The sequence below is a fragment of the Tympanuchus pallidicinctus genome, unplaced genomic scaffold, assembly GCF_026119805.1.
Source record: "Tympanuchus pallidicinctus isolate F22 unplaced genomic scaffold, pur_lepc_1.0 scaffold1, whole genome shotgun sequence".
In the NCBI taxonomy this organism is placed as follows: Eukaryota; Metazoa; Chordata; class Aves; order Galliformes; family Phasianidae; genus Tympanuchus; species Tympanuchus pallidicinctus.
In genome coordinates, this window is record NW_026294618.1 from 70,015,002 (window position 1) to 70,036,372 (window position 21,371).

Sequence of the window (21,371 nt, forward strand, 5' to 3'; positions counted from 1 at the left end):
GGCGGCACGGATGGATCGGCGAGAGGATTGTTTATCTCGGTGTCTCTGCCGGCTCCAGCGATCTCATTTACGCTGGTTCGGGTGAGCCGGCCTTCATCGTAGCAAGGCGAGAGAAGAACGACGTTTGCCCGCTGCCTAAAAGTAGGAGAGCCTCCCGCCGCGCTCCTGAAAGCCATCAGTGCCCCCCTGTGTCGGAGCAGGGCGCCGTTCAATCTCACTGCCCGGCCCGGCGCACACCCCGCCACTGGGTGGCGCTGTCGCCAGGAGACGCGAGGAGGCTCCGGGGGGTGTCGGCGGCGTCGCGCCGCGATTGGCGCGGCCGGAGGGGCGGGGCCGGGCGCCGCTGTTTGGATTTAAACGTTGCAGCGGGAGGGGCGGGCTCGGCCTGCGGCGCAGCGCTACGCGCCGTTCCGTGTCTGTTCCGCTCCCGTTCCCCTCCCGGCCCCGCCATGGTGGTGCCGGCGCGGCGCGTGAAGACGGAGTACATGAAGCGCTTCAAGGAGCCCAAGTGGGAGTCGTGCGGCGCCTGCTACCTGGAACTGCTGCGCTACCGCCTCAGCCGCCGCCTCCTGGAGCAGGCGCACCGGCCCTGGCTGTGGGACGGCTGGGAGCAGGACAGCGTCGGCGGCAGCGGCAGCAGCACCGCCGGGTCTCCCTCGCCGCCGGGAGCGGGCAGCCCTCCGCCCGCGCAGGAGGAGGAAGCGGCGGAGGCGGGACGGGCCGGCCCCGGTAGGAGCGAGGGGATGGCGGGGATGGCTGTGGCTGTGTGCCTCCTTGGGAAGGCGCGGCCGGGTCAGGTGCGTGGCCGTGGCTGGCGGGGGAGGCCCGGCCCTGGTGGTGCCGCAGTGTGGGCGAGCTGCTTGGGGTTCCGCGTGCAGCGAATAGGGCGAGAGTATTGCGCGTCCTGCTCTGTGTGCTGTAGAGAAATCTGGGCCGGGAGCTTCTCAGGGAGAAGCCTATCTGTGAGCTGCGGCTGTGGAACCTCAGGGACCCGCAACGCTGAGAAGCTGGGCGTCCCTTTAAAGAAGAGCGTTGTGGTAACTCATCCTGACTCACAGCCGCTTATGTAAACGGTTGCCATGGGAGCAGAGCATCCCTGCAATTATATAAGCGGGTTCTCTGGCGAAAGCGGCAGCACCAAGCTAGGCTGTGTGCCAGTGACTGGCACATAATGTTACTGCTTCCCTGGACCTGCGTGTGACATTCTTTTGTCTTTGCTGAACACTGGGTTCCTGCTGATACTCGAGCTCTGTGGTCTTGGTTTTGCAGTGAGTCAGTAACCCTGAGTGAGTGTAGAGATGCAGTCCTCACAGCAGCGTGGGCCTGTGTGCCACCCGGCTGTCATATGCCTGCTAAAATGCTGTTGAGCTGACACACAGCTCCTCAGTGTTGGGAGAAAATGCCAAGATGACAGGAGTGGTTAGGGATGCTCTTAAGAACAAGGTCTATTTGAGTTGAAGGAGCTGAGGTACACACAGATGCTGGCTGCCAGGGTAAAACACTCCATCCCTCCAGAGCCATGCAGTGATGGCAGCAGCTCACTGGGATGAGACCAGGCCGGAGTTCCTTGGTAGCTTGATTCCATTGAGGTCTGCTTTAGCTGCACGTAAGAAGTTGTTAGTTGCAGATATGCTCATATAAGCATATTCTGTAGTCAGTAATGGTGTGTGTGGACTGGTTCTGGCACGTGTGGATGTCTCTTCACCTTTGCTTATCCTAGCCAGCAGTACTGACCTGAGCAACGCGGAGGCTTTAGGCAGCAGTAGTAAGGTTCGTGGCTGCTGTAAGAGACTACCTGAGTCTTTCTGAGGTTCTTCCCATTTACTATGGGAGGGAAAAACCTGTATCTGATCTTCATGTCTTTGCAGAGTGACTTTCTGCAGGCATTTTAAAAGCTTTAGCAGAAGATCTAAAAGCAATTCAGCTTTAGCAGCTGGATTAAGTAGAAATTTATTGTATACTCATGGACAGCTTACTGTACAATCAGAAAGCAAGCGACTCGGTATTAAGCAATTATGAAGGTGCTATTTCCTTTTGTTCAGTGACTTCATAATTAAAAAGCACAAAGGATATAACATACAAACCACCACCCCATGAATCTTTCATTATTAGACTGCTTTTTTTCCTGAAAGGACTTAATTACACTGAAATGCTGTGGGAGCAGTGAGTGTGTTAATGTCAGTGATGTTTTTTGTCTTCTGAATCTGACACCCACCCACATGCTGCAGCATCCTGGTTGGGTTGTTACCTGGCTACTGATGCTTCTCTCTCTCCTGGAGGGAACCAGATTTCTGCTAAGAGTTTGTGGTGGAGTGTGCTTGGCCAGCAGTAATATTACTGAAATCACACATGCAGTGTTTTTCTTCAAGAAACAATTACCTGTTTGTTTGGTGTTTTTTTTTTTTTGGTTTTTTTTTTTTTGTTTTTTTCTGACCTGTGAAAGAGCACTGACAGCAGTTCTTGAAAGCTTCTGTTATCCATATACAAAGCTGGTTTTATTATTTTGCAGCTTAACTTCAAGGCTTAGTGATGTTGCTCTAAATTATTACCAGGGGTTTTAACCATTATTATGAACTCCTTAGATGGCAAATAGGATGATTGCCTTTCCTTGCTGTATCTGAAAGATATTAAGGTGCACACTGAATGGCAACTTTGGCTCAATTCCTTCTTGCTCTTCACACCTGGGGGGGGGATGGGATGGGACTGCTCTGTAGAATACATTTGGGCCTGGACATGATCCAGTAAAATCCTGACCGAAATCAACTGGTCTAGTTGACACATACTCAAAGCTGTCAACCCCATGGTCTGGTAAGTGAATGACAGGAGCTCTTGGCAGCAGTACTGCAAGCAAACCTGCTCCTTGTGAAATGATACTGTTGCACACACAACCAGGATTAGGTGATCTTTCCAGCCTTATTATGACTTTTGCCTTCATAGCACTTTATACAGAAGTTTTAAATGACAGCAGTGACAACTTTGTGTCAAAACAGTTGCCACACAATAGACTGGATTAGTGCATCTGGGTAGAAGACCCAGTCTCAAACTTGTTCCCTGATCTGTCATGATGCTGTAGGAATGCTTGCTGACCCAGCTGCCCAGGGGGTGGTGGCTGATGGTGGAGAAAAAGACTAACAGTGTCAGTTCAGGAATTTACAGTGATTCAAGGATACTTCAGTGTCTTTTGGGTTGAAACAAGTTTTGCTGTCACGTCAAGCTATGTACAACTTTCTTCAGCTGGTGAATCTAATCAACTCAACTGCTGTGTTGCTGGTCACTCAGATATTGTGCCAGTGCCTCACATGAGACTGATCTTGAAGCAATGCTGCTGCAGCCTGTTTCAGCTGTAGTAAATAGTAACTATTTTCTGCCCAGCTGTAGTCAGTTAGTGCCCCTCTTCAGGCCTTGAAGACCTGCGCAGTTGGGACCTGCTTAAGCTGTCATGGTGTGTAGGAGACTGCTTGTTTGGTACCTGTTCTTGGAGCTGGTGTGTTTGAACAGGGTAGCTCTCGAGATGACTGGGAGCAGTCAAGGTGACCCAGTGTTTCCTGCTTTGTTACAAAATGCTTCCAAACCTGAGGTAGTAAGGGGCAAACACTTCTATGTAAGGATAGTAGCGCTGACCTCTCAGACTTGTGTATCTGACCAGAAGGTTGGTACCTCCAGCAAGTCAGCAGAGCCTTTGCCTTGGAGGTCTCATCAGCCTGGTAGAGCATGCACAGCTTTAGAAGGGGGAGAAAGCACCATCAGCTCCTCTTCAGGCCACTGGAGAGGAGCTGTTATGTAAGTTGGGTGATGCAGGAGGACTCAAGTGACCTCTTCTGGGCAGGAGCTTTCTACTGCTGTGTTGGGTGGGCCTGGCAGCCTGGTTCTGCTGCTAAGCACTTAATCCCCTCCTGTCCAGTGTGCTCTGTTTAGCATCCATGATGCGGTTTTTAAATGTTCCTAGCTTTTTCCCTATGCTGGCTAATCCCTGTAATGCCCCAGCAAGTCAGTTGAGTTTCCTGTTCTATTCGCAGCATGCATTTAGCAGTGCCTGCCTGAGCTGGCACACTATGGGGGAAGGAGATAGATTTTGCTGACAGTTGGGCTTCCTGAGTAGCTGGGTTTGGTTCCTCCCTTGCTATAACTGCTGCTTTTCTCCTTGCTGCAAGGAGTGCCTAGCAAAATAGCTTGGATATAAATTGTAATTTAAAGCATCCACCTTGTACCTTCTGAGTTTTATATATGTGAACTGTGGGAGTGAGCTCATTAAAATACCTGCTGTAATAGCAGGTGCACGTAAGATGCCAAAGTATACTCTGGTATACAGCATTTACTGCAAGACTGTGCAAGATTCTGCATGCCACTTAGTCATATGCTTTTATAGCTATTTTGGGACAAGTTGGCTTCATCATTTCTGCACCAGCTGGGACTGTATCTGAGCGAGCTGTATCCAGGCTTGTCTGTTGCCTTGAAGTAATAACTTAAAGCTATGCTCCCAATGCAATCATGGAGATTCCCCTCTTTTCTTTAATTTGAAGGCTTTAAATGCCATCTCTGTTCTGCTGTAGACATGGAAGGTTTTTCCTTGAAGGCAAGATTTGACATACTAAAACAAAAGCACTCTTATCAGATTCAACAACAATATGCCTTCCTTCAGTGTCTTTCTGAAATATCACTGCAGTGCTCAAACCAGTGGTGTGATATGCAGAAGGAGGACCAAACCAGTCCCCTCTTAGGAGTGGCAGCATAGAGAAACTTGTGGGTAATAAGCTTTTGCAAGGGAATACCTCTGTGCTGCAAGGATCAAAAGCAATACTGGATTGGTAATCAGTGTGCTAGGTAGGTTATGTCTGTTCTGGCAAAGCTGGCTGGATGCTGTAATGAAACTAAAGCAGTGTCAGATTGCTCATGCATGAAGGCGATTTGCTAAATCAAAGCAATTAGCATGAATGATCCTTGTTGTGTCATACAGATGGGCAAGTCCTTCTGCTTTTAATGACAGTACTTAAGTAAAATTTGTTATTGTCTGTGGTCAACACTGCAATATGCAAGCAAGCCTTAAACTAGATTATTTCATTCAACACCAGTGTAGGAATCTTTCCATAACCAGTGGCATCATACTCCTCTTTCCTCTGCACGCAAACAATCGATGCCTGTATGAATAATCAGGGAGTTTGAAAAGGAATCACTTCTTTCAGTCAAAGCTTATAGTATGAAAGATTATTCTCTGGCTGGCAGCATCTACCTGCTACTTAGCAGTCCATCTGCTTGCTGTCTGAAAGATAGAAGGATGAAACAGTGAAGACAGGAGAGCACTGGAAACAATCTTACTGCATGTACAGCACTACTTGGAGCTATTAGGCATCTGTAGCCTCACTAGTGAAAGGTGTGTTTAAATGTGGCAGCTGATGTATTGAGGGACAGGCTTGAAAATACTGGTTGCTAAAGAGTGAAAGCATTTAAGCAAGGCATGCCTCTAATGCTAAGGAATTAATGACTTCTTAAAAAAAAAAAAAAAGCAGTTTTCTTGAGAGATCTTGAGATCTGCACTGAGAGGGGCGGTGCAGATTAAACAATATCATGTTGTCATTGAAACTTAAAGCAGAACTTAATTTTTTTTCAGAAAAAGAAAAAGAAAGACAAGATCAAGAAAAGCATCAGAAAGAAGAGCAAGACAAAACTGTAGAACATACTTCCACAAAGGAAGCAGATAAAACTTCCACGAAGGATGCAGATAAAACCAGCCGTACAGGACGACGTCCAAGCCAAAGTGCCTTGTCCAGTCGTAATGATCGAAGATCAACCAGAAGTCCTCAAAAGACAGATGGACCAAAGGAGAATAAACATCCATTTGCTCTCTATGGGTGGGGAGAAAGACAGACAGATACTGGAAGCCAGAAAACTCACAATGTCTGTGCTTCTGCTTCAGTGAATGAAGTAAGTAAAAGCTGCTTTTTAAGTGAGAGAACTGACTTAGTGCCTGGAAAAGACATTGCTAATATCTAGATAAAAACTTTTCAGAGGTTCTTTTATTTGTGATCGTGTGGGGAACTGTAAAGACTTTCAGCAGCCTCTGTTTTGCTGTAGTGATAGTGTCTTACAAATACTAGCTTGCACTTGTGCCAGAATGAAGTTAGGGGCTTATTCCACTCAGTTCCTTTGAACTGGTGTCATTGTTACAGGTTTAGTTGTGATTGAGACTGTACATGAATTCCTTCAGATAGCCCTTCTAGGCTGTGGTGTTTTCATGTGTGAAAAGGCCTTCAAAGTATCAAAACCCATGTCTGCATGCCTAGTTCGGGGTGCTGCAGAATCTTCCGAAGGGTTTCCCAGGGATGGGCAGTTTTCCATCATATCCAGTTGGGTCTGTAACAGAGCGTTTTCTTGGAAAAAACAGCAAATAAGATGTTTTGAAGAAACAGAAATGGCTTTCCTTTCTCCTCATCAAAATGAAATAGTAGTTGCCACATTAAAGGCCTGTAGGTACAAGAATACAATGGAGGACTGAATGCACAGAACTTCTAGGATGCATAGAACCCTTCTACCTCTAGGAAATGGAGGTTTCATCAGGCAGGAACACATCTGCCCACAGCTGTGATAAACAGTGCCATGAGAAAAGGACAGGTATGGGATGAAAGGTGATTGATGCCACTTCTAGGTTGAGTACTGGTTATGTGCTGTATAATCAATGAATATTAAGATGTTATAATTATGAAATAAACTAGAGAGTTTGGCAAAGCAGATAATGATAAGAGGATAGATAGAAAGCTTACCTGTATCCTGGGCTCACTTACAAAACACCAGTATTGGTGGTCTCCAGATGAGATCCTTCCCCACTGGTAGCCAGCTCTTAAATAGGTCAAGGAGGGGTGAAGCCTGGCTGCACCCCTTCCTGCAGCACAGGTGAATTGCCTTCAGCTGTGCTCCTCTGGCTGACCCATGGCTCGCCTCAGGTGATCAATCAGAGGTTCAGGCCGTGACTCAGCAGTTCCCATACATGTGCATTCATACTGGTCACAGCAGGTATCAGCATTTTCTAGTAGAGTGTGCTTCAGGGTTAGAGCTGTGATCTGTAGTCCTTGCTAATGCAGCTGTCATTGAAGTTAACATCTTTGTATGGCAGTCAAGAACTTGGGTTAGGTATGGAGGGAGAAGCAGAGGAAAGCAGAGAAGTATACTTCAGCTGTTGACAGGTCTGACAGTACAGTACTGTCATTAGGTTTACTGCTGTAACTTCATTTAATACTAAAGATGCTTGGCATGTCCAACCTGAGTAACTTTTAACTGTTTATTTGTCTTGAACTCTCTGCGTTTTACTAATACTTTAAAAATCTGATTAATGCTTGGCTATCTTGTTTCTGAGTATTTCAGTGCTACCAGCAAAACTGGCAGTTCAAAACGTATTTCTGCATTCTGAACAAGAGAAAAGCAGCAGGCAATTAGCACCAAGCATCCCAAAACAGGCAGGTAGATAAACATGGGTATAGCGCTGGGCTGTGAATAAGCAACTCTTCCTGCAGCAGTCTTCAGGAATAGGAGCCCCAGTGTTTCACTGCTCAGTTGTCCAGCAGGCTGTTTCAGCATGTTGCCAGTGGGGAGCTTTGGTAGCAGAGCAGGCTGTCAGTGTCTGATGGACTGCAGGGCTGATGTAAATATTAGCACAACAGCACATGTAAAATTCACGTGGCCATGGGCAACAAAAGAATTAGGTTCTAAAATGTCATTTCCTTATTTAACAAGAAATGATAAGTTTGGAGTGCTAAAACTGATCTTTTCAGTTCTAGAACTCTCCTGGTAAGATACACTGATTCACTCTTTCCAGCATCTTGTCCTTGTCATACTAGTAATGCAGAACCTGAATCTATGACCCAAGACATCTGAAGCCTGACTTCCAATGGGCTGTTCTGGAAGGGATTTCAAGTGTAGTCTTTTTTTCCTTTCTGGATGGCTCTCCTCTTAAGGAAATGAGAATGGGTCCTGTAGCTTTTGAAACAAGCTGCTCATCCTGGTAATGGGTGCTGTTACTGGATCAATAAGCTTAGGTCAGTGGTGGTAATGGCTGACTGATGCTTTGCTGAAGCCTAACATATGTTGATGTCCAACTTGAGCATTAACTGATGCTTTGAAAGACTTTTACTATTACTTGTACTAGAAAGAAGGGTACAGAACTCTAAAGATCAGGTCTCTGGATTGTAGTGAATGGAACGACTCCTCTGAAACACTTCCAGTTATCTCAGCCATGCAGGCAGCACTGCCACTAGTGATGCTTCTGTAACGAAGGTCTGCTTACTGCCTGGTTAGGTTACTTTTCCTGAATATTTTCAAGTTGTTACTCTTATCTGACATGGGAGATCTTAAAATCTTGTGATAGAAATCAGCAAGCATAGAGGTTGGCTCTTGAGACCATAGTTAAGGAAATTTATATAATTTCTTAACACAAAAACATGTATTTCTGTGGCATGTTCTGAAGATTAAGAAGCTCTTAAGTGCCTTATAGGGAGTCTATAACAACTGATCATAGTACTGAGCTTAGATTGTTAAGGGTTGCTTGGGTGTACTGAAGGATAATTAAGAATTCTAAACAGTAGCAAGATGAGAAAGCAGGTTATTGAATGTCAGAGTAAGATTAAGACAAACATTTTGAATGTTTACATACTTAGCAGCACAGAATCAGAAAAATGCAGAATAGAATTTGAGGCATTTATTTAATGGAAATGCACATGACTTTTGGATAGTGATGCAAATTCCAGAGGTAGGGGTTTTGGTAGCAAACTGTTTCTTCACACTGGGGGTAGGGATGAAGCGGAGGTGACCCTTGACTTTGCTGTGAGGTTCCTAGTCCATTTTCCTGCTTGTAATGCTAACTCTGATCTTCTAGATTCACGAATCTGCTCTACGAGCAAAGAACAGGAGACAAGTGGAGAAAAGGAAGCTTTCACAGCGGCGGGTACGATCAGCAGAGGCAGAGAAAGCTTGGCGGATAAAGCCTTCCCCACCAGATAACCCCTGGATGACAGAGTACATGAGATGCTACTCGGCCAGAGCTCGGTGAATTTGGATTCAACTTGGGCATCTTCACAAGAAGTTATGCATATCAGGACACTGGTGCAAGGAACCAAACCATTTATGCAAGGTTTTTATAGGGAGTTTCCAGCTGTTAAAATATTTGTTAAAGTATTTTTATCTTGGCTACCTACCTCACAGTGGGGTGTCTAGTTGGAGCCATAACATTTGAAGAGGCTTTTAAATATAGCTACCCAAATTTTTAAACAATTCCCCTTTTGGGAATCTTTCTAATGAGTTTCAATTGACTTGTTTTGAGGGGGGAGGGGGGCTTTGCATACTGGCAATGAGAACAAACTCTTATTTTATTGATATTGGTTGTGAATAATCTGCCCCTTACTTTTAAAAGATCTAAAGTCCTCCAAACCACAAGGAGGTGGTGCTGGGGGGAGGGAATAGGAGGAGGAGAGGGAAGGGAGGGGGAACTTGAAAGGTGTGATGGAGGTGCCTTTGCATTTATTTTATTAAGTCAATACTTGTACCAAAATAAATATATTAAAATGGGCAACAGAAAGGCAAGTGGGTGTGGTAAGCAGCACTATTGGGTGTGGATGCTTCAGACAGACAAATGCCAAGTATTGTCTGCATACAGAAGCTTCAAAAAAAATTAGTACATCTGCTGATTCTTAATTTTCATTGCTGCTTTCAAGGTTATCTGTAATAAAATACTAACTTTCAGAGCAAGAAACAGCTACAGAATTATTGTGCTGTTGCTGTACCTGTTGCACTGAATAACTGATAACGACAATCATCATCTGACAGCTGCTGCTCAAAAAGCAGCTGCTTGTTCTATGAGTATCAACTTGGCACCACTGTACTGAGCTTGTGGTCACACTTATTCTGTGCTTAATCATGTAAATGCTGGTTTATCAGAGCAGGCTGGCTTCTGTTTAGTGAAGTCTATTTTTTATTATGAATATCTATCTATGCTCAGTGGGGTTAGACTGCAATATGTATTCCATTTGGTGGTACTGTATGAGTGTGCTAAATTAGAGGCTTTTAACTTAAACCATTTTTGATAAAATTTAGATGAAGTAGAGGAGCCTTAGCCTTCTGCCTCAAGGTTGGTGCATAACTCCTCAATAAGGGGGGGTGAGAGCGAGGGGAGGAAGGAGATGGTATCCTGCAGTAGAGTACATAATGGAGTTTGGATGCTTTCACTTTGTAGGTCTTTCTTTTACATACACTGTCTGTCAAACCCACAGTGATCTTTTTTAAACTCCATCTGCTATGAATGATTTGTCTGAAAATTGAGCTTTAGGCAGGTGACTATGGTTATGAACTTCAAGTTTAGTTCAGATGTGCTGTGTTTGTTATATATGTTGTTTACCTTGCTTTAACAGTTTTGAAGCTTGCTTTTTACAGACAAGACCCTTTCTCACAGGAAGCACACTTAACACTGCTGCAGCAGAAGCCTGTGCTTCACTACCCAATCTCATTGAGTCAGCAGGACTAGAACCCCTGCTGCAACAGGGACAGTTAAAATGCTTAGTGAAGTCTGATTGTTGATCTTCAAGTAACTGTGGGAAGACAAAGTATTGTTGCCTTCTAATCTTATATCAGTCAGATGGAAATTAAGATTAAATAAACCTTTAATAAGAAGTTTTAGAGTCTGTGAAATTATAACCTGATTTTTCAAGCATATAACTTACTTTAAAAATCCCAACAGCTCACGTTCAGGATGCCTACCAGAGATCTTGCACTTTTAAATCTCAGAAAGTATGGTTGTCTGATCCATGAAGAATGACTATTCCAACTTCTCAGCAAAGCACAGTTTAGAACTTCCTAAAATTTCAAAACAGCATTCCAAACTGAGGTGAAATTATCCAACAGGATGTTCTTATTCCACATGAGATTTTTATTTCTTTGTATACAATTTTTCCTATTTAAAACATATTTACAGCAGCTATTTAAGCTGCTTTGATGCTGTTTCAGTTCAGAAATCCACTCTAGTTTTGAACAGTATCAAAGCACTCAGTAGTACCTAACAGCCTTGTTGTGTGGAACACCACATACATACACACCTTTGTCTCTGTGGACTCTGTGTAACTGGCAGATGAACTATGTGCCCTCTGCATTTTGTTGCATTAAGCAGGTTCCTTGGTGGGACTCGTCTTGCCCTACTTTCCATGCCAGTTTCTAGAGTTCCCACTGAGAATGGGGTGAGCCAATAATCCTGCCTTAAGTACTCATTCTTGGATAAGCTGCATTTCCTATTAGATTTCAGTTGCAAGGTTTTAACAGTTTTCTGCCTTGGATACTGGGTACCAAGCCTGAGAAGTCTCCAACTTGGTCATGATCTGCAGAACATTAGAAATATGTTCAACACCATCTGGACAGCTGTGTACTGAGGAAATACTCGTTTTTATCCTTGTCTAGATAAGAGCTGTTCCCCAGCAATAAATAAATAAATAAATAAAAAATTGTTAGACAGTAGTGGCAGTAATTGGGTTATGTGAGCCACGCTTTTTCAAATGGTCTATAGCTGAAAATAATCTTGATTGCTATGTTGCTACTATCTTAATTAAGAAACATAATGCCTGAAGTGAGGGGCAAATTATTCTGCTGAGTAGGTAGCTTTCTTACATTTGGTATTTGCCTTTTTTGAAAGAAAAAAACTAGGAGGCTTGCTTAGACTGCGTGAAACAGTATAGTCCTGATCACTCCAAGTTGTGTATGCAGAGTATTTGATATGCCAGGCCAGAGTCTGGAAAGTCACTTTTGTGTTTTGACATGAAATTTGATGGAGTCTTTTTTTAAAACACAGAAGCTGTAGCTGCATTTCATAGATTGATAGAATAGCCTGTTTTGCATTAAATTTAACTTGCTCAAAAGTGGAAAACTTAGTGAATGTTTACAATATCAATTAAGAAAGTTCTGACTTGTCTTGCAACAGACTGTTGAATTCAGTCAAGTGATGAAAACTTGTCCCACCTGTTGTACAAGTAAAACTTTGTAAGAACATGGCTAATACACAGTTGTCCAGTCTTCATGAAAGTTTACTCCTTTCAGTTTCTGAAAGCACTTAGCTAAATGAAATGAGACCTGCACAATGTGTAATGCTGCAATTTAACTGTAGTGTTGTAGAGATTAGTGTTTACAATGTGAAATGTTGCAATGAAAACTGCATATGAGTGTCCCTGTGAAGTACGGTAGCATGCTTGTTCACTCAATGCTGTCACACTCTTTGCAGCTATGAACTCCAGATTTCTTTACTGGAAGTCTGAAATAGTCAGGGTGATATTTAATTTAGATCCAAACTTAACTGTTAGGAACAGACCTGAATTTCTGGTAAATAATTCTATCAAAGATTAATGCATATTAATCAAGTTTCACTATGTGGGGAAACATATCTGCCCTTCTAACTTTTTAACATGCAACTGAATTACAAAGGTCTCTGACTCTCTCTCTTTTTCTTTAACCATGAGGACCAAAAGCTAGCAATCTGAGGAGCTGTCCAGTAAACCTGCATGTGCCAACTTACCTTCACTTTCTGCACTCAGCAGCAAAGCCATATGTAGAGCCTGACTTAACACCTTGACAATAGCACCTATAAAATTAGGGGTAGAAGAGAATGGGAAGCTGCCTCAGCTCCTGTTAGCACTGGATTCACTTTAAAAAAAATATAGGGGAAACAGCATCTAAGCTTGAAGTAATATGTGGTGTGTTTTTTTTTAAGGTTTTTAATAGTACTTGTTTTTAATGCTTCTGTATTGTCTATATTTAATAGTGTGGTGTCAATTTGTATATGTGAATAAAATGAGTGACCGTCTCCTGGCTGCTTATACTGTTATTTTTTGGCTCTCAGCTGTTAGAGGGTTCCCACAGACTGTGCACAAACTATGGTTTCTGGTTCTATGCCCTCCCTATGAGAAAAGTGACTAATGCAACTCTTTACCCAACACCATTCTTCACAAGTATGTCAGTCTGAGAGCTGAATTTGTGTTCTGCCTGTAGTACTCTCTCAAATTCTTAATACCTTTTCCTTACAGAGAGGTCAGCTGTGCTCTCAACCTGAGTTGCCTGTTAGTCTGGAAAAGTTCTAAGAGCAAATACAGGATTCAAGTTGTATAAACATCTTCTCATAGCTTTTAAAAAAGCATTTCTCACTTCTGAAATAAGGCATTCCAGGAGCTCTAGGGACATCACTGTTTAGTGATCTGAAGCAAGAAGACAGACAAGCGAAGTACAAGGCAACTGGATGCAGCTTCATAGCCCTGACCTCCTTCAGGATGTGCTACTGAAAACACACCTTGCAGTTGCTTCCTCTCTAACCCAGGGGGGAAGCAGCAGGGTGCCAGGGCAGGGGCCTGCCTGGGCAGTGGGAGGCCTGGGGGAATCTAGTGCCAGCAGGGACAGTGACTTCCTCGCTCTGTTGCTGTGAAATACACTCCAGCAGTACTCCAGTCTCATACCTGCTGGTACTTTCCCAAACACCAACTCCACTATAAATTCAGCCGAAATATTCTTTTCCTGACTATCTAACAGTTTGTCTTGGGGACTTCATTCATGTAGCTGTAGTACAAATAAATAGAATATGCTGTAGCACCCCTAGAAAAATTAAGAAAGACTCTTTATTTCTTGTTAGATACAAGCTTGAAATGGAATATAAGCCAGTAGCCTCACTGAAAGGCAAAACAGATTTTAATAGGACATTTAGATCTTCTGAGGGACTGGAAAAGTTGAAACTCTGTATTCAGTAAATCCTAGGATATGGCTGCCTGGAATTAGTTCACATAAAATTAAGCCATTTTGCTTTGGTAAATTAATTTTACACTAAAAGTCATATGCAGTTGAACATATATATCACTTAATATTTTCATGAGCTAGGTTTATTAAAGCTTGAAATTGATTCCACAGCTGTTATGGGCATAATGTTTATTTTTAGAAATAAATTCTCAGAGGAGAACTAGTGAACAACTAGTAAACTGTTGCTTATAGTATTGCTTCCCAAGTATTGCCCTCTGGAATTGCCATTTTAGAAGGTTTCTTTTCAAAATGTCAATGAGATGCAGCATGGGGTGCAAGACTACAAAACATTAACCTGGTTAAGTTGCACTAAGGTAGCAGGAACAGGTATTGAAAGAAATAGTAAAAACATGTCAACTGATTATAATGCAAGTATTTTTTCCTTCATCCTGGGAAGGAGACAGCATAAGACAAGTTGTTACCAAACAATGAAACTGCTTCCTGCTGCTTAACCATATGAACCAGTATAAAACAGAGAGCCAATTTGTACATAAAGGAAAAAGGAATAGAAAATGTATTTTTTTAAAAGTCAGGAAAAACCAACCACACTTTAAAGTCCACGTTTCTTTCGTTAGGGGACTATTCAGAAGCAACAGAACCACTTCCCTTATTCTTCAAACTGCTAGCATAATAATAAAAGTAAGTTTTAATCAAGTGCCAACTCCTGCCTTCAACCACTTTAAGTGACAGAGGGGGAGACCTTTAGCTCTGTGCTATGTCAGAACTGGTAAGTGCTCAGCCTTCACTTTATCAGTGTACCAAGAAATCTGATTAGATGAAGGGGAAATGGATTCCTCTATTATTTTTTCCAGCATTTCAGTAATGATTTGGTGTTTCAGAACTGACACATTCCCCTTCACTCTGCATTTTTGCTAGAGTTCAGGAGGATGGCAAAACATCACAGTTGAACAACAGGACGTTTGGACTGGTAGAGAAGCTAACTGCATCTAACCTCTACTTCAAGGGACTGCTTTTGGTACCTCCGTCTGGTTTTGGAGTAGTGGAAGCCAAATTAAGTTATTATGACTGACAGGTAAGGTCTATTCAGAGTTCTTTCTTTTATGTCCCTGTAAATGCAGAATTAAGACGCCTCACAAAGAAAAAAAACAACAAAACACTGAATTTTATCAAGAAGAGAATATGCCTTAGGAAGAATTATTATTAGTTATGCAACAAATCTAAATCCTAAATAACACAGGACACAGCAGAAAGCTCTAACAAGACTTCAGACTCTACAGTCTTTTAAAAACTTACTGTGTACTGGAAAAGTCTAGGGTTAATTATTTCATATTTTTATTTCAGAGATGGCCAAGGTATATCATTTTAAGACAAACATCCATTTGAAACAAAAATGTCAGGACAATTATTTTTTCCACACAATTCTAACTCCATGAAAGATGGAATACCGTCTTCTCTGTATCATCCTTGGTTCGCTTGTGTGCTTTAACTGCCCTCTAAGTCACAGCAGCAGTTCAGTTTTCTGATTTAGTTTTTAAATATGCACCTGACAAGTGTCCCTTAAAAATACTCAGATATAGAAAATAAAGCATGTTTTTCCTTGGAATTTTCATACTGTTTTCTGATGAGATAAACTATTTTCTGTGTTTGCTTGCATTCGCTTGCATTTCCAAAAAGACTTCCAATTTCTAATTACATAAGGAACTAAGTAAAATCATCACTAGCAATTTATATCCATACAACTGAACTATCATTTCCCTTGTGACAACAGTTTGAGCTCAGATAGCTCCAGAAACACTTTCCACAGCTCCTTATCTGACAACGTGAAAGCCGTATCTCTTACCTGATCATACATACTACTCATGGTTCTGTCCTCACGCTTAAGCCCTCTGCCAGTCTATTCTGTCTCCAGCTGAGCAATGACAACAGAACTCCTAGCCCTCACCCCGTATCTCCTTCTTGCCATATAAGAAGGCAGAAGGGAAGTATGAATTGCTTGAATGAGAAATGAAGTCAGCACTAAGGCTGATGTTTCCCCGATGAGTTTCACAGGAAAAATGAACTACATCACCAGCATCTTTTTCTTTCTTCCCTCATGTGAGTCTTCTGGAAGCAATGTTGACAGCGTTACGTACCATATTTTCCCCAGAAGTTCAAAAGGTTGGACTCCAGCAAGACAGACTCTTCAGTTCCTGATTTTGAAGTCTACCTTTACCATCCAAGTTCCTAATTATATTTTATAAATGTTTAAGATACCAGTATTCTAAATCATACATTCGGGATACTTTAGAAGAACCAACCTGGGTTCAGTTTGTACCTCACAAGGCATATTTCAGCAGAAATCAATTTTCCTACAGGTGATTGCTTAGTTAGCAATCACAGGTTAATAGAACTCCTACTGTGACAGGTTTCCGGAAGCCCGTGCCCAACACCAGATGTACAAAACACACAGAAGATGCTCAATTCTGTTCACACATACATACTATCTTCATGACACCAGTGCTATACAAAACGTCAGAACCAAGAAAAAAGTTTCAAAATCCACATCAGTTAACAGCCATTTGAGAGACTTACGTTCTCAACATAAGTATGTTTTCCTGAACTTTTACAGTTTGATAAAAGTGCTTCAAAAGATGATATACAAGAATTTTGTTAAAACAGGTGAACTTCAATAAAAACGACTTTTCCAACTTGATGCACTGCCCAAAGCAAGCAACCAAAACTAACCCCATATTGAGAACCAGTCACAGAAACAAATTGTCAGAACGTGGCAAAAGAAATGGGGGGGAAGTGTAGGGGGAGAAAAACAGCCATCCCTCACTGACACTGCCAGTGGTTTTATAATTCATGGCATAAATATAAACTATTATGCAACAAACATGACAAAGTCTACTTCAGTTAACTTTTAGTTTCTACAATAAAAAAATAAAATATTAAACTGTTGTAGTGCAATGTTCTATCATCATATATATATATATATATATATCATGCTTTGTAAATTTACTGTTACATTATTTACAGTATATAGTAACGCTTTCAACTAAAGGTGAAATAAAAATAGGTAATGGAAAACGTTTACATACAGGTATTACTTTAACACTTCCCACTGAGTCAGCAGGTTCCCTTTGCAGGCTTGTGCCACATGAACATTCCTGCTCCACACCACATGATGCACCTCTCTGTCAGCAGTGGTCTGCTCTGGCTGTACACAGCAGAAAGATGGTTTTCAAAACTGCACAGCTTTCAAGCTTTATTTCTTCAAACACCATTTGTATGGACAGCTGAAAAATACACAAGAACTCCACTGTTTATTTACATCTGATCAATCTTGGAAACTCAATTGCTGAAATAAAGATCAATAGACAGCTGTAGAGCCATATATAATTGGACTAAATGAATGCCCTTTTATAGCAGTTTTTCAGTTGAAGAAAGCTGCTGTATGAGGAGAAAAAAAGGCAGGAAAGCAGTTCAAGGATTCTTATGCATTATTTAAAATTCTGAGATCTAATTGGGAGCTAAGCTCTCAGAACAGAGAACAAAATATGAGAACATATAATTTAACGCTGCTTTATTTAACATTCTGCAAAGCTTCTGCTGGCAGTCTGAATAATGCTGGTGGACACTGTCCAAACTGATAAAAATGAAACAGGCAAAAAATATGTAGTAACTATACTTCCAGTAATAGTTTCATTTGATATTGCAGCCCTCAAGTTAGGAAACTAAGACTGAAAGTTGTTAAAATAACTTAATTACACAGCAATTTCTTAATTACCTTCTTTAGTGACTGAGGGGGGCAGGGCTGCCCTAACAGCCCTTAATAATATCCCTGAATATTGAAACATATCTAAGAACAACTCTTTATAAGAAAGGCTAACCATCAAACTCTTCTTGGGATCAGGCTTTACATCTTTCAGCCCTCTTCCTCTATTATGCTGAAGTGAGGAACAGATTATTCCTTTGCTCTGTTCAGCATCTCTAGGGCACTACACCTACACCACAGGCTGCAGTAGCCCAAGAGGAGATGCTGTTGATAACAACACTGCCTAAGCAGCAAATATTGCTGTTCCACAGTTGATATTTCCACTTGAGGTAGACAGGAATCAGAATCACTCTGGGCCAGTTTTAGGCCCAGATGTCAGTGGAAGTCTGAAATCCAGTATTATCTTTCATTTTCCAGTCTCAATATTTAGTGAGATTGCATTTAAAAAAAAAAAAAAAAAAAAGCTATATAAGAGTTTTGGATAAGATAATGCCCCATACATTTTATAAATTCTTGTTTCTAATAACATTTGTTCATTATACTATGGAAATTATCAATTTTTTCCTACAGTGCATTAGATAACTACTTGAACTTTAATGCATTTCAGAGATACTGAATTCCAAAGTGTTATCCACAGTATTACTCAGTAAAAATTCATCAATATTTCAGAAGGAGCACTGCTTGTGCTTTGGTGGACAGACAATAGAAGTACAGAAACAAACAACAAAGAAATTAATTCTACTGTGCATTATTTCACTAGATTCCACAGTGCTTTGCAGGCTGTGAAAAAGCCAAGCACTTGATACGGCATATTTCTCAAATATGGTAACTTATGAAACGCTCCAAGATTTCTGTCATCTTACCTTCTGTATCTGAAGTAAGTATTTTGGATTTTGTGTTTTGCTTCTTTAACACCCACATTCCTGAGCACTTTGTGCTTGTGCTCTTCGTGGTGACCTCAGCTGTCTCAAGGCAGCATCTCCATACTGTATACCTGAGCCCATTCTTTCTGGATCTAATTCTCCTGAAAAGAAACAACATGGTCACAGGAGATAGATTACTTGCAAATAATACATACCAATTTAAATGACAGTATCAGAAACAAATATGTAATGGCACTCTGCTCTGGTTATGGAGAGATCTAATGCAATTCTGTTTATTTTTAGGCAACTTCAAAACTATACCATTTTATCCTGTAATTTCAGCTGTGGGTCCTTAATGATAATGACAAAGCAGCTCATTGCTGAGCTAGGCTGCAACAGTAAGTGTTTTTCCACTAACTACTTCTTAAAAAGGAAATACCCAAAATGTGCTCTGCAAATACTGTTTCATGTTGAGACACATGCTTTCAGATTCTACTTTGTAAGGAAAGAAGCACTGCAAATGCACCAAGCCAAACAAAAATGGATCAATCTCAGAGTCCACAAAGCACTGCCCAAGAAGAAATGGCTTCAGCCTTCCCTGCTTCTGTTGTCCACTGTTGTAACTGGTTTGCTCCACACCCTATGCCTTCAGAAATTTCCCTACAGATCCAAGGAGAAGTGGCCAAAATTAGAAACAACTAGTTAAAATAAAAAGTACCCCTGAATAATTCAGATGAGTTCTTCAGGTTCACTGCATATATCTAGTCCCTCTGTGAGTTAGGAGATGACAACATGCTGCGCGTGACACCAGCTGAGGGTAGGGCTACTATTCAGAAAATACCATGGGTAAGCTAGAGGACAGCAGGAATCTTGTGAAATTCAACAACTACACACACAGAGCCTTTTATCTGTGACAGAACAAGGCCAAGCACAGGTACAGGCCTGGGACCTGTACTACTTCCAACCACTTAGGTAGCAACTCTGCAAAAAAAGAACCAGGGATCTTAACAGACAAAGTGACCACGAGATACAGCATGCACTTGTGACAAAGGGTAAATAATGCACAGGGCTGTTACAGCATGACTGTGGCCAGCAGGCTGATGGAAGTGATTATTTTGCTCTACCTGGCACGCTCAAATCCACACAGAATCATCCAGAACATCTAGAACCCTGTGTTCATTTTTGTATTCCCCAGTAACAAAGAACCAGAACTGGAGAGAGTCCAGGAAAAGACTGCTGTGGCAGCTGCAGGCTCAAGCTCAGTATGTTCAGAAAGAAGCTAAGGGAGCTGTGTTTGCTTAGCCTGGAAGAGAGAAGGCTAAGAGGGAATCTATATCTATGATTGCATGGTCTTATGGATGTGAAGACTAGAACCAGACTGCACACAGAAATAATAAAAGAAGGGGTAAGAAACACAGCCTGCACAAGGAGAATTTCTGAACACAAAGGAAATGAAAATGTCACTGTATACTTCAGTCAGCATTGAAACACATTGTCCAAAGGGGCCGTGGAACCTCCAGTCTCTGAGCATCTCACAGTGTGCTTCAATATGCTGTGGGCAACTTGCTTTCACTTTGAAGCTGAATCTAGAACAGGAGGCTGGACCAGAGAGCTCCAGTAGTTCTCTCCAGACTCAATTTTTTCATGATTCAGTGCATGACTGCTGATAGAAGAGACAGGACAAGCAGCTTACAGAAAGCTGAACTTATTTCTGTTATGGTAATGCCTCTTTATATCAGTTATGGGAATACTAACTAGCCAAATGCTGCTTTTTGTTGTTTTTGCTTTTCTTTTTTTATTTTGTTGGGGTTTTCCTATTGTTTGTTTAAAATGAAGGAGGCTGTTTGACATTGATTTTGATGCAGTAATGAGGAAATTTCTATGAAAATATTGTACTACTTTTTTTTTTGTTTGGCATTCAAAATGAGTAAGAAAAAATGAGAAAAAAATCAGAATAACAGATTAGCTCTAGTGACACAAACACATCAGAGCCCATTTCTGACAAAAGCTTGCCCACTTGCACTGAGAAATTTCTGGCATATTTCTAGATCTGCAGAAAGAAAAATGACTTCAGCTAAGGCCAGGAAGGTCACATCAGAGAAACACAGTTGCTAGGAAACATCCCTGGTATTTTGTGTTAAGTGTTCAAATTCTCTTGATCATGTTGCCTGCAGTAAATGAGAAGCAGAATTAAAAGTTATGCCCTTACATCATGTTCTTCTTCTGCTTTGTTAAAGCTGTCTAATGTCAGCCTTCACTGTTGTATGCACATAATCCACAGAACATGCAACCTACATGCTGAGCTCACTACTAAGGTAAATATTGTACATCCACAATCACCTCTTCCCCCTTTTAGGTACACAGATCTTACCTGAATGTTCATTCCTGTTAAAACATACAGCTATAAAACAAATGGGTTATATTACCACAACTAAATAACTTTAGATGTTGATACTTACACACATGCTTTAAGTTTCTAGGAAAAAAAAAAAAGGTTAAAGTAATTTTAATTTCTGTTTACCTGATTCAATTTTATTGAGTATTTTTCTTGCACACTGTACAAAGGCCTCCTCAACATTTTCCCCCGTCAGTGCGCTTGTTTCCAAAAACATCAGCTCTGCATTGGACACCAGAAAAACAATCTCAAAGCAAGCCTGGAACATCTGATACAGCAAATCAAGCATGAAAATTAATAGAAACGTTTTTTTCTTAGACTTGTTGAGAGCTATCCTCCAATAGCATGGTCCTGAAACAGTTACTTCATGAAAGCAAAACTTCTAGACACACAAAAACTTCCTCTAAAACTTCAGAAATATAAAAATTAAGACTCTAAACACAATTACCTGGGCTGCACATGCAAAAACAGCACATGAAAACAAAGTACTTCATATAGGCTCCTGTTAACAGAAAGCTATTTGCAAGAGAAAAGCCAGCAACAACAGTAAAATACATGGTAGAAAAGACCCGATAATCAATTTATAAAACTAAAGAGAGAC

General features: G+C 41.5%; 2 protein-coding genes across 5 annotated transcripts in view; one reads left to right on the forward strand and one right to left on the reverse strand.

The window, feature by feature from the left end:
- The first annotated feature begins 370 nt into the window (after positions 1–370).
- Positions 371–11,445, forward strand: CCSAP (centriole, cilia and spindle associated protein). Its single transcript, XM_052684582.1, has 3 exons — positions 371–729; positions 5,612–5,919; positions 8,861–11,445. The coding sequence occupies exons 1-3, from the start codon at positions 450–452 to the stop codon at positions 9,032–9,034; spliced, it is 762 nt and encodes a 253-aa protein (XP_052540542.1). The 5' UTR covers positions 371–449; the 3' UTR covers positions 9,035–11,445.
- RAB4A (RAB4A, member RAS oncogene family) overlaps positions 5,913–21,371 on the reverse strand; it is a 28,260-nt gene continuing 12,801 nt past the window's right edge. For 2 of the 4 annotated variants that reach the window (XM_052684596.1, XM_052684614.1), the window contains 3 exons: positions 20,897–20,992; positions 18,376–18,536; positions 12,456–17,033 (listed from right to left, as the gene is read on the reverse strand). In XM_052684596.1, the coding sequence (XP_052540556.1) occupies positions 18,421–18,536; positions 20,897–20,992 (212 nt within the window). In that variant the 3' untranslated portion in view covers positions 12,456–17,033; positions 18,376–18,420. Of the gene's footprint in view, positions 7,113–12,455; positions 17,034–18,375; positions 18,537–20,896; positions 20,993–21,371 lie in introns of those variants that run through there. The other 2 variants (XR_008207175.1, XR_008207174.1) reach the window with 2 other exon arrangements.